General features: G+C 41.6%; 1 protein-coding gene across 1 annotated transcript in view; it reads left to right on the forward strand.

Moving 5' to 3' along the window:
- Positions 1–6,059: 6,059 nt before the first annotated feature.
- LOC125766206 (tyrosine-protein kinase Dnt) overlaps positions 6,060–20,986 on the forward strand; it is an 84,183-nt gene continuing 69,256 nt past the window's right edge. The window contains exon 1 of the mRNA XM_049431940.1: positions 6,060–7,471. Within this exon, the coding sequence (XP_049287897.1) occupies positions 7,363–7,471 (109 nt within the window). The 5' untranslated portion in view covers positions 6,060–7,362. The remainder of the gene's footprint in view (positions 7,472–20,986) is intronic.

Raw genomic sequence — 20,986 nt, forward strand, 5'->3', positions numbered from 1 at the left:
TAGACCACGGTCCAATCTAACTCGCCGGCAGGTGTTGATGTCGTAAAAAAAATGTGTGGTAAAGTAATTTAATTCACCCTACAAATAGCGTACGTTGAAACTGGTACTACACGCGTGGTACAAACAGACCCACGTGTCGAGCCCAGCAGATCATTTTTAGGATATCGTGAACAAACGGTATGCCGCGGTGCTGACTCATTGCTTCGCTTCCGGCACTGATGATGTGTAATGGTCGATGCTAATGCCTGTCACCTCGATGTCGGTTTCGTTGGCGTGTGGTTTTTATTACAACCTTCATCAACGCTGAAAGGATGCTTCTATTAGGCGGGCGGAAAAGGCGCAAACCCAAAAAAGGGGCCTCGTATTTGCCAATGTTCAAGCATGTCAAACTTGGGGTTGTTGTAGTAGGTATTTTTCCTGTTTTCCCATTTATTTGATGTTGCCGATAAGATGAAACAACAGCATGGGTTTTTGGGTTTGGGGATCGTTCGCCACCAGGACATGGGTCGTAGATCTTATCGGAAGGTGATAGTTTAGGTTGGATTACTCGGGTTTACCTTGATGAAAGGATCACCATACATTGCAGATTACAACATAATGACAACCCAAATAACCATGAATACATTATATGGGACGGTAATTGAATTATGCAATTAATGGTTTGTTTAAAAAGCGCATTCATCGTTATTATAAACATTGGACGCTATTTTGTTATTTTTAGAAGCTTCTAATACCTTACAAGCTAATCCCTATGGAAAGTGGAAGTAATTATTATATTTTTAAACACTCCAAAATCAATCATCCATATCCTGACATGAGTCAGCTGTATTTTTAGTTCATTTTTACACATACACAACACAAAGTAAAAAATGCATTTGTCATTGATTGAACAACGAAAACACCTTTTACACTTACGGGGTCACAAGTGCTTTATATACCCTGTACTTGACAAATATTGGAGAACGAAATAAAAAAAAAACCTGACCACACGCACAACCTGCAACGTGTCCCACGAGATCAGCTATTACGCGTCAGTCATTTTCCCCTTATGCAATTTTTCTCGGTACTTGTGTGTGTGTGTTTTTTGGGAACTCGGAAAACTTGGAAGGAAACAAATTTGTTTTCAGCTGGGTGTATGCGCACATGTGGTCGAAATCTGACACCATGCTGTTTGATCGACGTCTATCACGCTGAAACACCGATCAGATCGAGTAGTTGTATGCGTCAAGTTTCGTCATTCGATACGTTACGTACCGCCTGGACACGAGCGTGCGTGAAAGTTTGTGCAACTGTTGTAAACAGTGTCCGCAACACCTCATTGCAGATGGATTTCGATCTCGATCGAAAATCTTCACAAATGGACAATTTAACATGAGCATTGACTGACTGAAATATGAAACTATGCTAGTGCCACACTACGGTTACGCTTTTGTAGGTGTCATGTGAATTAAAACTCCAACAAATTGATCCATAGTCCAAGGAGTGTCACCAAATAGACACTCAGTTTTGCATGTTGAACGTGAAAGTTTATAGGACATAATACTTTGATAATTCAATTACAAACGAGTAATCCTAAAGCACTTCGAAAGTCAACTGATTTCTTTTCATGGCGGAAATACTTGAAGCAAGTCCATCCGTTGACACGACAACAACAAGCAGCACTTCAACCGATTGATCACCCTAAAATCCCCCAACGAATATTGGACTAAAATGACCCCAACAAATTCTCATGTTGTTTTTTTTTTTAATGTACTGAAGAATTGGATGTTTGTTTGATTGCTTGCAGGTCCTATTTTCAGCGCCATTCCCAAAGAAATGTCCGCAAATCAATTAAAACAATCTCTCACTCTTTACCTTTAATTCGCCAACAGTTTGCCAAGAGTCACTCTGGATGGGTTTTTGCCATTTCTTCCGTGGAAAAGCAAACTTCCAAACGCTTTCGGGCATGCTTTGAGTGGTAAAGTCCTTGTGGGAAAATGATTTCTTGGAACGTGGCTCGTTTTTTGGTGAGTTTTATTTGCCTAAAGGATAATCGAATTTACAAACATCGAGCCCCAGAAGGGTGGGGGTTGATAAGGACCAAGGATCGGTGAGCATGAGTTTTTGGGTGAGAAATGAAATCAACCCTACCGGAACTGGCCCTGGATGGTACTGGGAGGTACACTCGAAATTTGAAGTGTTTTTAAACGAACTTTTCTACGGTTACGATCCATTGTTGTGGATTACTGTTGAAATCTTCAAACTTTTTTTTTGTATTTCAGGACCCAACCCAACTTATGTTCTTGTAGTTTAAGCATCTTCTCTGATGGAATGGAATTAATTTAAGAATTTTTCTTTTAATGAAAACTCTTTCTCTAGAAGCGAACACTATTTGAAAGATGATTTTGAGCGTTGATGATAGTATTTCATGCCTTCCCAGCATAAACCAACGGTATAAACTAGGTCACTTTTCACACAACATAAAACACACAACCCGAACCGCCCGGAGCGCTTGTTAAAAGACTAAAGAGCCAAACCATAATGCATAACAAAAAGAAAACATATGTTTTGATGTTTTCAAATCAAATCCATTCAACCACAGCATTTGCATTTTCCGACCCCAACGTTTGGCCTTTGCGTTCGAGGTTTGCACTACACCCGGTCACGGTTTCCACACCACCGCCATGGATGTTCAACAAGCGCATGAAAAAATAAACGTAATATCCTCTCTAAATGCAAATCGTACCAACGCCAACGTTCGTCACCGTCGTCGTCGTCGTCGTTTGGTTGCACCCAGTAAGGACTTCCTCTGATGAAGCCACACACGGTGCTTGATTTACATTTGATGGCACTGTTTGTTTGGCCCTGTCTCCTGCAGTGCCACTTGGCCTTATTTTTCTTGCCATTCTGAAACTCGGTGAAGCCCTTTTTCCCGCTCTTTTCCTTTTCAATTGCAGCCGTTTTTTTTGCTATTTGTTTAGTTGCATCCTACGAGATGCATTTGCTAGTTTTGTTGCTACCGGTCGAGGCCGTGTCTTAGCCGGTTGAGAAGCATTATTTACTCTACCGTACACCGAGGACACGTATTCGTACATTTCACCAGGCAGAAACGTTCTGGCTTTATCTTTGTCTCTTTGGTTTGTCTGTTTTGTATTAGCGGGCAAATGTTTCCGTGACAAAATGGAGTTGAGCTTCTTTAATCTACACACCATCTGTAGCATCTTGCATCAACAAGGTATGACAAAATGGAAGGAAAAAGTATACTTCTTCTCTTTGAAATTGTCCAAACTTTAAATACAAATATAATGCTGAATGTTTGATTAAAATTGACTTTAAGTCACTTCCTGCAAATATTTCAGATAAAACATTTCCTTACGATTCCTTTATAGAGTAAAGAGATGATTCAAGTTCTAAAAAAAAAACAATGATTGTATTTGCATACGTCACCGTTCTAATGCTTGCAGCAGCTGTACATTTGTTGACCCTTTTGGCAGTGCATTGTCTTTTTATGAACTTTTCACAACCGTTATTTCAACATCATTACGACTCTCGCTTTTCATTGGAAACGTTCTAACCGTTCCTCTTCCGATTACCAACTCTGTTGTGTGGTCTTTTTCCGGACTTTCACTTCTTCCGCCATCAAAAGAAGGAAAGCAAATTTATTTTCAAAAAACTACCGAACGACCTACCCCAGAACCTTGCACCGGGTAGCATGGTAAGGAACGTCCCTACCAAAAATGCTTAAGACACTGCATCGTGCGATGCGCCAACGTTTAACAAATATTTAAAATTTTAATGAACCGGTGGAATCAACAACCGTTGTCGTTTGTTTTTCACTCCCCGGCCCCGGGGGTCTCTTCCGGTGGTCGCACGTGGTACGTGTAAAAAGCCAACAACAAAAAAGTTGGATCTACGTGTGGAGATGACTTTGAGTATTGGTGAGGGTGAAAAACAAAAAGGAGAACGGTGATGAAAACATCTAATTGATGGCCACCGTGTGGGATATGGTAGAGGGTGCACGCGTTATAAGGATCTATGAAAAAAATTATCCCCACAATTTCTAAATGAGAACAAGATGTCTCATTTTCCTGCCCCAGTAAAAAAAAAAGCGTATAAGAACTTACCGCGTAAACACTGTCCGTGTTTTGGAAGCGGCGTTTCGGTACCCTTAAAGCTTCACTCACGGTTGAGAGACGAAAGGAAGTCACGAGCGTTCGATGCCACCCCTTGTTTGCGAGCTGAAAAGGAAAATTTGGAACAGAATGAAAAAACAAATCATGTACTTCAGAGGACACGTCTACCAAACACGACGAGATAGTGAGTGCTATCAAAAGTACCGCCAACGTTACGGGCGGGCCAAGTAGCATTTTTTTTTTGAGTAAATTAAATAAAAAAATATTCTAAGATAAAAAAGTACAAACAAAGCTCAACATCCGTTGGTGAGTGTAAAATTTGAGACAAAAAGAAGGCCCCTAGTGGAGGGTGTTTATCAATCATCAAATTCATGCTTATGCTACCACCTGGGAGCAGCTACCAACATCCACCAGCTGGAAGCTAAAGTGATCCAACTTGGTGAAGCTGTCAAAAAATGGATGATTCACATGAAACACGCACCGAATATGATAGCGATTAATTAAGATAAGAGATTAGAGATCATCTCAAGTGGATGGGATGGGTGAAACGATGGGGGTTGAGAAAATACGCAACAAAACCACAAATGAAATTGGCCACCAAACGTACTGCGAGAGTGGCGTGGAGGCTTTCGGAAAATATCGCAACACATTTTCCGCGAGGGAACCGAGGTCGATCATTAATGGTCCATGGAAAAGTATCGTCCGGGGAGCGGGGACAGCAAAATCGAGCCTGGTTCGCACCATAATGGATGGCCATTTGTTACGCGGGCGCAACATTGTTGTTAGCGCAAAAGCTTTTAGCAAAATATCGTCGCCTTTCGGCTGTGTGAGCTTTTCCGGCTTAGTTAGGAAATTGAATAAAGAAAAAAAGCGTAAAATGGTAGAGCGCGGAACAGCTATATCCAAACCGTTATGTTTCGCTTAAGATGGGAATTATTATTCACACGATAGTGGACAATATTTAGTATTGGAGTATTTTACCAGAGGGAGTTGTTCGCTCGTTAATGTAAAGACAGAGACACTTTCCCTTCTGATGAATGATAAAATGGATGTTTTCTATTAAACCACTGCACTACTACGTAATATGGGTAGGCCTACCATGAAATGTGTTAAATGTTTCTAGGTAGAATTTTTTTTCTCACTAGCTTTACACGATCAAATATTCTTCTTAAGTTTAATATAGAAATAACAAATTTTTAACAATTTTCTTCAAAGCGGAATAACGGCCACAATTCAAGTAGAAGAGTTTAACTGAAAGCAAAACTAAGTGGCGCTTAACCAAACTTATTTATACTCGGTCCAAAGTAAAGCAAATTCAAAGACCTTTCACCTCATTTCGCTTGACGATCGCTTGTGTGGCATTTTAATGACTGCATACCGGGGCATACAAATGAACAATTTGACCAAAAAGGTTACATCACTTGGAAAAAAACACAAAACAAAAATAAAGGCAGTCTTCAAACAAACAAATGTAAAACATTGAGTTGTGAAGTTGAAAAACTTAATACCAAACCGAAATCAAAATCACGCTACGATTGACAGCATTTTGACAGCATTGAATTGTATCGTCAAATACGTTTATCAACTCCAAAATTCCAAAAATAATACAGATTGAAATGTTAAAAAAAAAACAAATTATCATTAATCGCCATCAAATTATATCATCATTTAATTAGCCAAATAGCCGTTAGTTATGCAATAGCTAAATTTAAATACCTTTCACTGCATACAAAAACCGGCCGGTAAATTGACAGCATAAACATACATTTTCCAGAGCGAGCAACAACAGTGCGGGAGAGAGCTCAGTTATGCTTTACTCTCCGCAAATTTTTGATTTTGTTTTTCAACTGGGAGAGAGCATAAGGGAAAGCGGTACAGGGTTGAAGATCGTGACGATTTGAATATTGTATTCCATCAGAGGGAAACTTGATTGAAAGTTAAGTGATTCAGATTTGAAATTCCTCTTATTCTCAAAGCAAAATATTATAAAAATTAAACATTTTATTATGGATTTCAGTTTTCTAAGTTACCACGATTATTAGACGACTAACCCTGTTCGCTCTCCTCTCTCTCTGCATTTTCCGTACACAACAAGTTGTTTGGGAGAAAAAAGTGTGCGTTTCTCTCACACTCTGGATGGATGCGTGCAGACTGCAGCCCTACAACTCAACGCACCAGCCGACGTATAGACAGTCACTAATGTAACGTCTCTCCGTGCGCGTGAGCTTGCGTTCGAGTTGTGTTCCGGCGTCAGGTTTCGAAAGCATTCCGAAACGAGTCTTTCGTTGCCAATGTTTACGCGTGCACCGCAAAGTGCGTTCCGTGTTTAATCGTATCGTTCATCTGCTGCAGATTATTGTGTTGTGAGAAAAAAAAGGTTTACGATAAAACAATTTGCTGTGATGTGATGATCATTTTTGCGATGATTGCAAACAAAAATGGAATCGCAATGTTGTGCTTTTTGTCGTGAAAAAATATGAAAAAAAAGTTAGTGTGATTTTGTGCAGACGTGTGGAAAGTGTTCATAATAGTGTCGTGTTTTATGTGTGAGTTCGGTGAAAATCTGCTTTATCACAGAATAGATTTCAACAAAAGCATACACACAGTAAAGCAGTGATCGTTTACCTTTTCCCAAAGAAGCAATTCCATGTCAACGTCGTTAACTGTTCAACTGGAGATCTACCGGTCATAATTTGATCAATTACCCAACATCAAAAATTGCATACATTCAAAATCTTCGACATTTTGGAAAGTTCCGGCTGTATAGTTTCTCTGTTTTCGCTACGATTTTGATCTCGGAACGAGCGTCTTCAGGGTTTGTATTTACATCCACTCCCGCGTGTTCAGGTCAGCAGTTGCACGCTGAAAATCGGTGATGATGTGTTAAGTGTTGCCCGTGTGCGTGCGTAGAAAAAAACCCCTCGAAGCGTGCAAAGAAGCGAAAAAGAAGTGCAGTGAGTGGAGGCAAAATTAAGGTAAGAAAATACAAAACCAAACCCCGAAAAAACGTGTACGAAAGTGAAGCAAAGCAAGATCACGCAATAGACCGGTGGTAACGCCCGGAGGAGAAGCAGAAAGAAAAGCGCTTATAACGAGCGACTGTGGTGAAGAAAAGATACGAAAAATAGGAGCAAACGCATATCGAAAAACAGCATAAGAATACTTGTGGATAGTGTAGCTGAAAGCGGGAAAAGTAGCAGGAAACGGCCAACAAGGAAAAGAGTTTAAAAACCCCACAACCAGAAGCAGAATGACGAATTTATGTGTTTACGTTGGATTACTGCTGTCCCTGCTGGTGGCGGCCGGCGAGGCTCATCTAAATCTGTTTCTCAACGTGATCGAAGTCCAGAGATTGCTAGGTAAGTTTTTTTTCCTCTCCATTCCTGTCTTTTTGCTTAAAGGAGTTTTCCCGGCACGTGAAAAACGGTTTCAAGCACGACTTTAGAAACGTTTTTGTGTGCCACAACGAGTCAACCCCCTTGTTCTTGGCTGTTAACGTTTTGCTGTGGTGTTTTATTTTAACCCTGCTCGGTAGCAGCCGGAAGCGAGCCTTTTGTAGGAACTTCCTGACCCACGACTCGCTTGAAACATGATTTACCGCAAACACAAATGTCTTGCCCGGTTTTGAGCAAGCTTAAAATCGGTGCCGTACTAAATGTTTTGCACAATGCACCGCGAGTTAAAACAGACGGTGGATTTGCTATGCCCAACTCCCTGAAGACGCGCGCACCTGAAGGAATTCTCCTACTCCGGAGTGATATTGTTTATTCAACGTCACCTTTTGAGAGATATGCTTTCGCCAGCAAGGTACACCTTTCAACCTCTGTCTTAAACCTTACCGACTTGCTACTGGGAATTGGATTGGGAAACCTTTGTCTCTAGTGGCGGTGCTGCTGTCAAGTGTCCTGACAACTGGTTGGGAAAGGAAAACAACAGCGAAACCATTTGACGTTTCGAGGTCGCGTGCGAGATGCTCCAAACAATGTTTTCGAACAGGGAAATGATTTCAATTCCCCGTTTTACCACCCTTGTGATGATTGGTAATGCTTTATAGGGGCAGAGAGGGATTTCTAAACATATGGAAATGGATGTAAAGCCCAAACGCTAGTTAACACGATAGGAGTGAGTGATATGTTTTGTTTGAGACATTCTGTTTTATGTCTTCGGTTGAAAATTGGAAAACCTTCCAAGAATTCGCCACCAGGACATGTAGAAATCAATTAAAACTTTTAAAACCTTAGGAAACCTTTACAGCATCTTTTGATTTGCTGAGAAACGTAGACAAAAGACATTTTAAGTTTTGATCATTATTTTATGCATTCCGGAGCTCCATGCCATTGTTAGTTTTTTTGTGAGTTTTTCTTAATATAGAATATATTTTCAATCAACAACGATGTATACTCTACTTGTTCCTTATGCTTATGAATAACACCCGGAACGAATTAACTTTTTCGCCCGTGACAGAAAACAAAAGCGATGCCCGTCGCGTAAGCTGATTGCACACAAAAACACGAAAGTTGTGTTGTGTAAACAAAGCAAACGAAGCCCATCGTTTTATCCTGCCAACCTTTTTACTATACCAGCCCACCCACAAGGGAAGCAAAAAAAAGCAACAACACAGAACACAGTACCCACGCCGAGTCACGATGACAAGGCGCGTTTATTCGATGCTAATCATCATCCTTTTCGCTTCTCGCTGATTAGAAAACACTCGCTCCCGCACGCGCTTCCGATCCGTTCCGATTCCGGCGGAACAATACGGTTTGCTCCTGGGTGCTCACTCACCAGATCCTCACCTTCACGTACGTCTATTCATCAATTCGAAACCAGGATGCTTTTCCTAATGAATCTATTCTTCTGGACCATCCCAACCGTTTCGAGACCGATCTCGTTGGCTAATGATTGAAGGACGCGTTCTGTTTTTTTTTCTTTTTCTTTTTCTACTCAGTCCTTCCCAAAAAGCTCGCTCTTCTTCGTTGAGTGATTTTGTGCTGTTGAAATGAAATGACGGTTTTCCGGTTTCCCTGACCAGACCACTGATCCGGCTTCCTTTTTCCTTCTGCATTCGATCGTTTGCCATAGCATCATCACCGAGAAGAAATGTACCATTAGCAGGAGAAAAAAATAAACTTTACGAAAGGTGACAGAACACCAAATAATCTAAACCCATTCGAATAATCCCAGTAAGAAGAAGGGAGGGCGAAAAAAACACACAAAATCCAGATATTTCCCGAACGCCCGGGGTGGTAATGTCCAGCAAATCTTTTAGGCTTCACAGATCGTCCATATACATCCACAATCAGAAGCGTTCGAAAGAGTCCTTTTTAGAGTTTACTTTGGTAGAAACGAGACGAGAAGAAGATACAATAGGTAGAGAAATTGAATGGCGCAGTCCCAACAAAACTCACCTTTCTCTTCTTATCTCTACCTGAACCGTTGTCCCATATCCTGAATGGACGACCTGCAATCCTTCGATCCCTTCTTGTGTGCTACGTGTTATAAATCAATTAAAGAACTTTTCATCGGTGGCCCTTCCATGCCCGTTTGTTCCCCACCTACCTGACGCAAAACCTCAGTGTGCTGTACGTCTTGCTCGGGTTACAGGGGACCTACGGTTCCCTTATGCTGCCCGGACAGGTACACTGCCTGAGGTGGGACACTCTAGGAAACTTTTTTTTCTTTCCTTTTTCACCCAAATCCAATCGACAGGAAAGCCCACACTGACAGGTTAAATATTGACTGTCTCCTCGGGTCTTCACTTCAATCCTCTCTCTCTCTCATCCTCTTGCCATCCCGGAACCTTTAGGCGGTTCAGATCATTATCACTGCGTCACCGATAGTTCTTTACGAAGAAGAAGGGCAAACCATCAAGGGATGGTCCTTCCCGGGGACCAAAAGGGATTCCTCCGGCTTTTTTTTCTGGGATGGACAGGTAACAAAACTGCTCATCACACCACAAGTTGTTATCCATGGTCAGCGTATTTGTTGATTTTTCTCCCATCCTTTCCAACACTGGAATTGCATTGGTTTTACAAGGGACACTGCCGTTTGCTTTTCCGTTTGCCACAAAATCCGTTGAAAATCTGTTTTATGAAAACATGACAAAACCAAAACTCACATAATCATCAACATCAGCGCCCGTTTCGTTACACACCTTCGTCCCCCTACTGGGAATCGCAGGAATCTCTTTCGTCCACATATACGTGTCCACTTAAACTTCGTTCGATCGAAGATCCGTGTGTGCGTGTACATCGAACCGGAATCGAAGGATCCGGTTTGTATTACAATTTTTAAGGACTCGATTGCTGGAAAGAACTTTTCGTAACACTTTGCCTTTTTTTCTCATAACTGACTTAGAGGGATATAGTTTGCTTTTGTCACCAGAAATCAACAGTGCCTTCACATCGCACAGTAAATATTTTGATGTGAGAAGAAGTACGTTGGATAAACTTTGTTTACCTTTTCCGATAGGCCAGCCAGTGTGTGTCCTCTATGTGTCGAAGCTGATTTCTATGTTCATTTCACATCTCTTCTTATCCGAATTACTTTCTCTGTGCCTTAGCTTAAGGGAAGTCCCTGCATCCAACAATGGGTTTTGGTGTAAGGATTGGGTGGGTCACTCTGGGAGCAACTTGTTGGGAAAATGTTTGTCCATGAATGAATTTTTGCCTAATATCCTTAACCCGCAGGGACTGGTCGGGTTTGAATAGAAACTTTTCTATCCCATTCAAAGTCCGTTTCGGTTTAACGAACTAGATCCACAGTTTGAAGTAAGTACGAACTAAGTTACAAGTAATCGAATGTTTGATTATTCCTATACAATGTATATTCTGTATAAAAAAGAAATCATTAAACTGCCCTTTCAAGCGTGAATTTGATAGTAATGCTCACTATTTTTAGATGTATTTTTGTTATCATTCTAACATAAAAATATGTCACTCAAAGTATCACGCAACCCAAATCAACTGGACACATTGTTATCTCTCTTTCGTGCGTATAGTTTTTGCTCCCTCGGGTGCTATTAAACGCACCAGCAAGTCATTTAACACCGTAGAAGCATTCAAATCTATTTCCTGAAGGCTTTGCTTAGCACAAATGTTGCATGCTGGTGCTAGGGATGACGTTTAATCATGCTCGTTTTACACCCGGACTGGGAAAATCTTATCTCACTCCCTGACCTCGAACCCATCAACTGACGTTTGATTCAATTTTTTTGTTCGATCAACTTGGGTGAACATGTTTACAACAGTAGCAAGCCAGTAGCATGTGTGTCGTTCCTTATCGACGCTTCCACCAGTATCGGACCACAGAAACCGTGAGGCACCTATCGAACTTTCACGTCTCCACTCCATGCACTGGGTTCTATTGATTGATGTTTACATTTTGCACTAATTGCCACACCGTGACCACCACCACCATCACCATACGCTTGATATCTCGTGCCAATTGGGCGTTCGAAGAATGGGTCAAAAATATGTACGAAACTATTCGCGGTATGAATTTTAATTTATGCGACCATCACGAACGTGGTCTGTTTAAGAATGCCAAAGCATGTCCGAAACAGAATCGTATCTCATTTTGTACATAAGGGTTATTAATGCAGCTACTCTTAACTTTCTTAGTACATGGAATCAATAAGTGCGTGAGAGTAACATGTTTTCGATCGATTCTTGTCCCTTTTTTGGGGAAACACACACACACACACCCGAATCCCTTAAATGGTCCCCGTTAAAGCTAAACCTCGTCCAAATCGTCCTCCATAATATTATTACTTTTGTCCACTTGTCATCAGATGGCAGATCGTGCGAGGCCCAGTACGGGACAAAATTCTTATGAAAAATAAAATAAAAACACCAAGGAATTCCAAAAGCGGAAGGTCCTAATTAAATTCCGTGCATGCTCCGAACCACGGACCCAGGGGCCGTTGTGGACTTTAGTAGCGTTTTATCTTTCGGCAACTGTCAGATTTTCGAAATGCCAACCATAGCAATCACATTGCTCGTCCGGTCAATCGTGTAATGTTTTTTGTTTGTTTGTCAATTCTGTTACAATTAAGAATGCAACGTCGTCTTGTCACCTTCCTGTTCCAAGCGAAGAAACGATGGTGATTACATTTTTGCTTTTCTCGTTTCATCAAACTTAGCTTGAGTAGACTGAAGCAGAAAAATATGAAGAACACCAAGAAATGAAATTTTGCACGACGTCGCTTTTTTCTTCTCATGAGTTCTTGAAACACCTATCCAGCAATGTAGTTTTGCTATACCAAGTGTATTCAATCCTGTTTAGACGAGCCAATGTTCCACGATCAGTTTCCGATGGAAGCGAACGATGGAAACGCATTATGAATTCAATTCGTTACAGATCGATCCAGTCTGTTATGGAATGGGTTTGCACACAAAAAAAAACGCAAGTGGAACCGAACCAGAATGATGAACCGTTTTTGGTCAAAACTTGACAGCAATAAGCGATGATGAGCGACAAGGGTAGCAGCTGTATCGTCTCCAGGACAAGATGCTGAATTTATATGGCCTATTAAAGAATGTGGTATAGCGTCTAGTTGGGGTTACGTGGAATATTTTATGCGTTTCTTGTTCTGCTTTAAAAGGTGTATTTTGCGCCATTTCCTGCGGAGAACGATCCATGTCATCCGATGGAAACGTCGATCACGCACCTTTGCTTAATTGTGATGGAAATGTTTCTAGAATATGGAATGAAGTTTTTCTAGTTCTATGGGTGTGCAAAAAAAGGCTATAACTGTACAATACTCTCATTACAAATAGGTGTTGTATAGTTTATTAGCGAAGTCAGGCTCTTTGTTAGTTCCTTTCAAGACAACTTGCACGATGAAGAAATAATTCAAAGCACAATCGCACCATTGCTGCCTTCCGGGCGATGCCATAATTCAACGCTTATTATTACTATTTATCTCGGCACGGCATGGAGACAAAAAACCCTTTTCCCATTGCCGGCAAGTTTTACACCACAAAAAAAAATATATTGTCAGCTACATGAGGTGATATAATCCCGTACAGCAACACATAGAAAAGCGTGAACAGAGGCCATTTCCATTTACTCGCACTCTGGTGCAGCTTCCCGGAGGGCGGTTAAGCGCGATCGATCCCTCTGATTGAGCTATTGAGAAGGGGTTTGCTTCGGGAGAGTTATACACAGCATCCCAGAATCGTTTCCTCAGCACCAACTGGAAGGCGTTGTACAAATAACCGTAAATTCTAACTATATCGCATAACCTTACCACAACGAAGCATTCCATGCCGGGGGATTATCGTAACAAATGTGTCAGTTTAGTACAATGCTACCAGTATTGCCATAGCATTTAAAGTTCCCGAACATTGACTTCTGGTGGATGGTGGAAAGAACCCAGAAAAAAAAATTTCCATTGCCAATGGATCACCCAATGAAATGGGGAGAACCGTGCCCAACTTAACCAAACCATCGTATGGCGCTTGGGAAGCAGACATCTTGCCAGCGGATAGACAACTTGTCGACACTCCCGTCGATTCCCGGACGGGTATGCTACAACAGCCTGTACATCCCCATTCTCCAAAAACCTGCTTGGGGCGGCTATTATAACCACCAAAACTGATGGCTCCCCGGAAAATTATGTACGCTGCAGAGAATACAGAAGAAAAAGGTTTGGCATTTTGTTTACTCTAACCGATATCCGGTCGGATCTGGGGACCAATTTTTGGGGATGATCGACCGTATGTCATAACCGTTTATTGTACCCGTTACCTTCACCATTGGGAGAGTTGATGGCCGGGGCCACGATAAATTGGTCGCGCGCCTCTCACACCAATGTGCCACCGTTTTCATAGTCGAATGGCAATTTCCAAGACACGAACAGATTAAAAAGAAGAAAGCAACATTCGTATATCTATATCCAGACATTTTATGGCATTCACACAAAATTGCCACCGGCAGTTCATTCTCCATTAACGGCGATGATGTATTGGAATCGTTTTTTTTTTTTTGTGGAGGAAGCATATTTTCCAAACCCATTCTTCATTGCTAGTGGGAAAAAATAGCATGAAATTATGCTCCACAATCATTCAAATACTCGGTGAGTTCTTTATTTGTCTGGTGAGGAACACAATTATCGAGCAACTCACTAACAACTGAATGAAATCTTACCGAGTGGTGCAACTGTTGCATCATTTTAACTTTTGTGTTCTCAAGTGGTTTATGGAGTTTGATCACATTTTCACACCAAATAATATCATTCCATTCCGAAGAACCGAGGAACGTGTGTGCATCATGCCTTGCGTTGGTACGCGTTGTTAGTTTAGGCCTTCCTGGGAGTTTGTTTTATGTGTTGAGCGCATAGTACAACCGTAGTTTAGTTCGTTTTATTGGACAAATAGTCGATGGAAGCAGCATCAGCTATACGCAATCCTCCAGCCGGTTCGGTCTAACAGTGCAGTCCGAGATCCGAGATACAAAACCCGCATCGCCCGACTGGCACGTCTGGTACGGAGGGGAAGGTGATCGAACCTGAACCATTGCTGCATTGAACCGTCGACTCATATCGAAGAATTTCCGTACGTACGTCTGTCGTTCGGCTTCGGTCCAAGTAAATAAAACCCGCGTAGACGTGGAAGTATGTTTGTCCAGTGCTTCCCATGCTTCCTGTGGCATCTGAACCCCACCCGGACCTCGTTGGAGCACCCGCAGATCATCGCAACCGGGGAAATTTGTTGAACCATCAAATGACTTCCGAATATTTGGACACGGATGCTGTTAATGTTGTTAATGTTTTCTTAACGGTTCGATGCGCCCAAGACATTCTCACGTTACTCGTCTCGAAGTCGTGTTTTCCACCGGACAGATGATGCACTGCGCCACGTGCGGGATTCGAATGTGAGATATCTTAGGTCTTTAAGCCTTTGAGAGCGGAACTCCAAAAGTTCACCATGTTTGAGATGTTTCATTTCAAATAGAGGATAGTGTATTGTTTGGAAGGAAATAAAATGCATTAACTTATGCGATGGTTTAATATTTACTATATCCTGAACCCACGTGATGATCCCTTCATACGCACGTAAGCCATTTGTTTGAATAATATCGTCATTCGAAAGGGACCAACCTGCGTCGGGAAATTCGATTATAGATATGTGCTGAATTTTCAAGTGGATATCGCCCAACGGATAAAATATTGGAACATTTAAATGGGTATCCCGTATAACACTTACTCCTTTCGCTTCCAAACGGGAAACTTTTTTTTTAAGTAGATTCATTTCGCAATTTTTTTTCTTCTTCTGGTCCCTCCAGATAGAATTCTACCTTGGTTCGAGAAAAGGGTCATGAAAAAATATAATAAAAACAATCCCCGAATACCATCATCATGAGGGCCCCAACGGGGTTTGGCCTTTTGCCTCCCGTTCCTTGAATTGTACGGTTTTAGCCCCCAAAAACCTCTTCGCTGCCGTAAATCATCCCGTGGCCACAATACTGGGGCTGAAGAATAATTCGCTCCTTGGTATATACCTTGGTGACCTTTTTGTTCTCTTCTTTGGCCTCTCAGGTTTTACCGCCAAACCGTGGCGTTGTTACTCCAGTTTTTTTTTTATTTTGGTTGGTTTCACTGCCATGCATGAATGGTTCCCGGACCGGTTTGTATTCGTTGATCTATGCGCTTTATGACTACTCCGATTGTTGGATTCTTCCCTCGTCCTGGTCCGAACCACATGCTTACGGGAAGCTTGCGTAGAATGCCTTTATTTTACACATTCAACTCTGCTTTCGTTTTCATCGCAAACTATTGCTTTCGACTACCCACCAGGAGGTGATGAAGTTTTGCTTCTTGCTTCGGTTGGCTTGTATCTTCCCCTTTCGTGTGATGGGATGCAAGCTGCAACCTGAAGAGGAACAGGTCCGGAGGAAGGCGGTGTATTCCGTACCGGCGGAATCCAGATTCTAACCGTGATGATCGCTACGCGCTAAAACCCCAGCTTCGGAAGAGCATAAAAATTTAATAACGAAGTCATAAATTAAAATTTTATTGCTTTTAATTGTTTTGTGTTTGCGTACGAGTCAGCGAAGGTTAGACGGTGGAAAAGAAAACAACACGCAGTACAAACCGTCTAAGGAGCAGGAAGGAATAAAGCATGTGGAAGGAAGAATGGGTGAAAAAAAACCTTCGGTCCTAGGGCCTGGTCCAAGGGCTATGGACAGTGCAACTGCCATGATCAGAGAAATAGTTGTTACGTTTTTATGAGCATTTGTTTTCGGGCTGTCTCCCGTGAAGGAATCGTACCGTTTATTATTGTATAGTTATTTCTACGATCGTACGTTTTTCCATGTAACTGAGCTGGAAATGTGTACTGCCCCGCACTAAGTAAACACTGACGCTGATCGTATTGTGCACAGAAACGCACCAACAGTGGAGTTTTATTATCCAAAACTTTATCTTTTAATTTTATTTTTGATTGTTTTACGCTTCATTGCATTTCTATGAAGCTTTTCGGTTTTAAGAAGAATGCAATTCCCCTTTGTTTTCCTCAATTTATTCCAATTGCTATTGATGAGGAAGGTTTTTTTGAGGGTGTCCTTTTCTTTTTGCTTTTATGCACTTGAATAGTTTTATTCCATTTGTTTCTGTTCATTTGTAGACATAATAAAAATGATTGTGAATAATGATGGTAATATATTCTATTGAACCGATGGCAACATCTTTTCAAACATGATGATTTACGAGTTTCTTGATGAATACCTGTCAATCATATTGCGTTTTGCTCAAGTATTATACTTTTCTGAAATACACAATAATTTATTGTATAATATTATTTCAATTTGTAGTACTTACATTACCATTTGTTATCACCTCATCAAATTTACTATTTCCATTATAAGAAACTCTCTAGCTCCTTCATTCGTCTCTTGAACATTTATCGGAAACGTTGTATCTATTCCACGTTTTTGGCAGTTTGAAGCAAGGAAAAAAACTTACATCATTAATCATCGTAACCGAATTAAATTTTATCTCCCTTCTCATTGGCACTTTGGGCAGCGGCTCTCCAATAAAGTGTCTCTTCCAAAAAATCCGCTTCTGGGTCGACCAGAACATGAAATGTCACAAGGTTTTTACTCCAACCGAAATTTTCGCTCAGACATGATCGTTGGTGTAAAAAGTTTTCCCAAAACGGTCGGTGGAAATTTTATAATTAGACTACTAAAGTGATACCACCACCGGTACAGGAGAGATTCCGCGAAGGCTACTGACGAACACAACGCGTTGCCCTCCCTTGGGCACCGTGGAACTAAGGCCCCAGAGGCTAGGGAAGGAAAAGTTTCGCGACATTCAAATTCAGTTTAGTATCAGTTGTGTTCCAGTGAGTGATGAATTTAATTATGGAAGGTACATAGATTTCCGATCAACGTTCCGGTTGCCGTCGATGCTTTGTGGGGTGAATGATCGTAACACGTAAATTATATGCTTTTAAAAGTTACTCCTGTCAGACGGTTGGGATGGAAATTGAAAAATTGTACACATCCCTTTGAACAGCAAGAGGCAAATGCTATTAAAGCTGAAATTCCTTATACTGTGTGGTGAATTTGTACAATCCCGGGGAGAGAATTCTTCTTCCGCGCTGGCAACATTTCCAGGACGGTGAAGGTCTTTCCGTCGGATGTTTCGTGCTTTTTGTCGCTAGACACTATCAATGCATCCTTTCCAGTTCACATCAATTTCATCGCCCTAGTCAGTACTCCGACTTCACCGACGAACAACAACGAACTGCTATTTGCCTTTCGACGGAAGCTACAAGCAAAAAAAAAAGAATCCTTGATGCAGTTTTTGCCTTTAGAAGTCATGCGATTGTGTTGCCTCTGGCGTGCAACTTGTGGTACAGGATGTGAACACCATACGTCTAAGCGGGGGCAGGACATAAAACGCCACACATTCATCTCCCGGGCGAAGGAAAGCAAATTCCTAAACAGCGTACTGCAAGGACGGCAAAGGAAGAAAATGAGTGGAACACCAAATTGAACCAAACCGGAAGATCAAAATCGCTTTACACCCGCTACTCGTCATAGTGGTACGCGTTTTACAAAATCGGCCCGGTCGCGTTCGGTAAAACGGCGATGCCTTCCAGCGGTTTGCCGACTCGCTTTGTAAATGGAAGATGCGGAAAAAGCGATGCAAGGAATATTGTTGATTCAATTATTCGCTATTTTCCTCCAATTTCCTCATTTCAACGCTCTCGAATCTTGCTCGCAGATGAAAGACGCTCGTTTCCCAACGCTGGTACCGGAAGTACCGCCCAAACTGATTGAAAATGATTCGTGCGTTGGCTACGCGAAGGATGAAACCATCACGCTTCCGGAGCGGTAGAAAGATGTTCTATGAGCGGTTTGATTCTTTTCGTCCCCTTTTCTTATGGTAAAAAAACCTATTCTCAAACCACCAGGAAGTGACGTGGTGACGCTGTAGCATTCAATTGTAGTCAGGCTTCAGGAGCAAAATGCTTCAGATGCTGGATCACTACTGCAAGGCATCCCGGGCAAATGCAATACAAATAGTGCAAAATTTCATCACATCTGCCTGTATCCGGACGACTACTGCCGGTAGATGTGGTAATAAAAAAAGAGCTCGACAAGGAGAAGTCATGGTGTTCCTTAAGAGTAAGGTATGGTACCACCATGAAAGCAATGATGCTAACACAATTTGGATCCCCCGGCAAAGTCGTGAGGCGATAAAGCTTTTACTGTCATTAATTTATTTAAAATTTATTTCTCTTCAACATCTTACCAACACGCGGAACTTCGATGTATTTTCCACAATTTGGACAATAGAGAAGATAGAGAAAATAGACACACACTTGTTGTTAGTTTTATAGCAGCTGTTAAACTTCTATTTCATAACGATTTTCTTGAAAAAACTATATAATAAACACACTTGACGTAAAGTTGGAGATCAAACGAAAGAAAACTGACAGCTATTAGAAGCCAGACTATGACAATATTTTCTCCATGATCGCGTTGTGTTGTGGGGAGAAAGCGAGAATACCCATGGGAATCGGCTTAAGTGATGATATGGGTTGCGGTTATATTTGAAACATGGACGGGGATTGGCAGTTTTGCATCTCTGAGAAAGGCAACTTGTTTTTTAGTAGAAAGTGACATTTTTACACACCCAACTCTAGCGGACAATTCCCAATGGGAAAATTTGTCGCTTTTACAACCGTACGACGCAACGCAACCGACCGGGTTACGGTCGAGTTGCGTCATAACACGGCTAGAAAAAGGATTGAGCATGTTTTGCCTACTGAATCGTTTCACCGGATCACCGACACTGACTAATAGTTTAATCATCCCACACCTAATTGGGACGAACAGCTCACTCGAAATCACTCGTAACTTGTAGCCGGACCACAACTCGAGGAGGGAAATTCGATACACTTGACACTCTAAGACGATTAGCAGCATCATTAGCTCTCTGTTGGATGGAAAGTAGGTTAAATATTTTGATCAGACTAATGTTTCGTTTCGAGGAGGAAACAAATCATCACTCATTGACCACATTTTCTTTTGTATGGTTTTCCACTTGGAATGTTTATGGTTCTTGTTTGTACCATCACAGAGCTTCTGTATGAAATAGTTCAATTATCTGATACTTTTTTTATGTTTGCATTAAAGAGATTATCTCGAAACAAGCAAATTAATTATCTCTGTTTTTTTTTTTCGTTTTTCAGGTACGTTTTCGGGCTATACAAACAAACGGATCGCTATTTTAATGAAGAACCACGCGCCAACTGAACTACACGCAAGTACAAATGCTACGGTTTGGAGTGTTTTTTGTTCCGTTTTATGCTGGCACAATCTGTGCCGCACTTAACTCAATCAAGTTGCACCGATCAGATTATTCGCAGATGCAAAAACTGCTAAAACCTCAATGGCAACTTTTCAAATCCACCACTTCCGCGTGTTACCTCCCAGCAGCTCCAACACTGCTTTTATCGACGCTTTTCTCCGCCATCGGGCGTAAACAATTCATTAACATAATCACGTCCTCGAAAGCATTCCCAATTGCATCACTTCCTGTCTATGGTCATCGGTTGGATGGGTGGAGACAAACCCCAGGTGCGGGGTTACGTTATTATTAGAGGAAAATAAATTTATATCCTACCAGCCGTTTTTCCCCGTGGATTATATCCGACCGTTCCGTCGGATACAGAACCGGCCTGGTCAAGCATCGTTGGAGTTAATTAGTCGTACCAGGGAATAGTTTGCAAATGTAAAGATTGCTGCATTCGAACACCGCTGTTGTGATAATGCAATTTGTGGTAATGATGGTGAATAAAAAAACATGATGTCAGTAAAAACTAATGATAGAAACCCGAGCGGCACCGCATTCACGCTTATCCATGTTGTAGGTCAAACTTAACCGTCTGGGTTTGAGTTTTTCACTTTTGCATATGGCACCCATTGAGATCGTTTTTTAACGTACAAGTTGTGTTTTTGTTGTTGTTCTCATTTCTACGAACTACTCCTGCTATAGCCACAGCATCATCGGCAAGCCGTTTGTTTTTATTGAAGCACCGTCACGCGGAACTCCGGTTAATGGAAAGGAAACGAGCGCGTAAACACCAAACCACGGGGGGAAAAAGGGGGAAGGGAGAAGAAAAAAAAAGTAGGCAAGAACACCAACCACTCGAAGTTGAACTGAATTTAAATTTTTATACCAGCAGAGAGAGAGAGAAAAACAGGTTCAGCAACGGGGCATCACCACAAGCCTGTTGCGGGTCCCTGTTGGGAAACCAGCAGGCCGCACTTGTCGCCTGCAAACAGTGTGGGAAGGAGTGGACATACTTCCTTGGTGCTATAGGCACTCATTGTTGGTACGATGGTGAGATGTG

Source organism: Anopheles funestus, chromosome 2RL (genome assembly GCF_943734845.2).
Source record: "Anopheles funestus chromosome 2RL, idAnoFuneDA-416_04, whole genome shotgun sequence".
Taxonomy (NCBI): Eukaryota; Metazoa; Arthropoda; class Insecta; order Diptera; family Culicidae; genus Anopheles; species Anopheles funestus.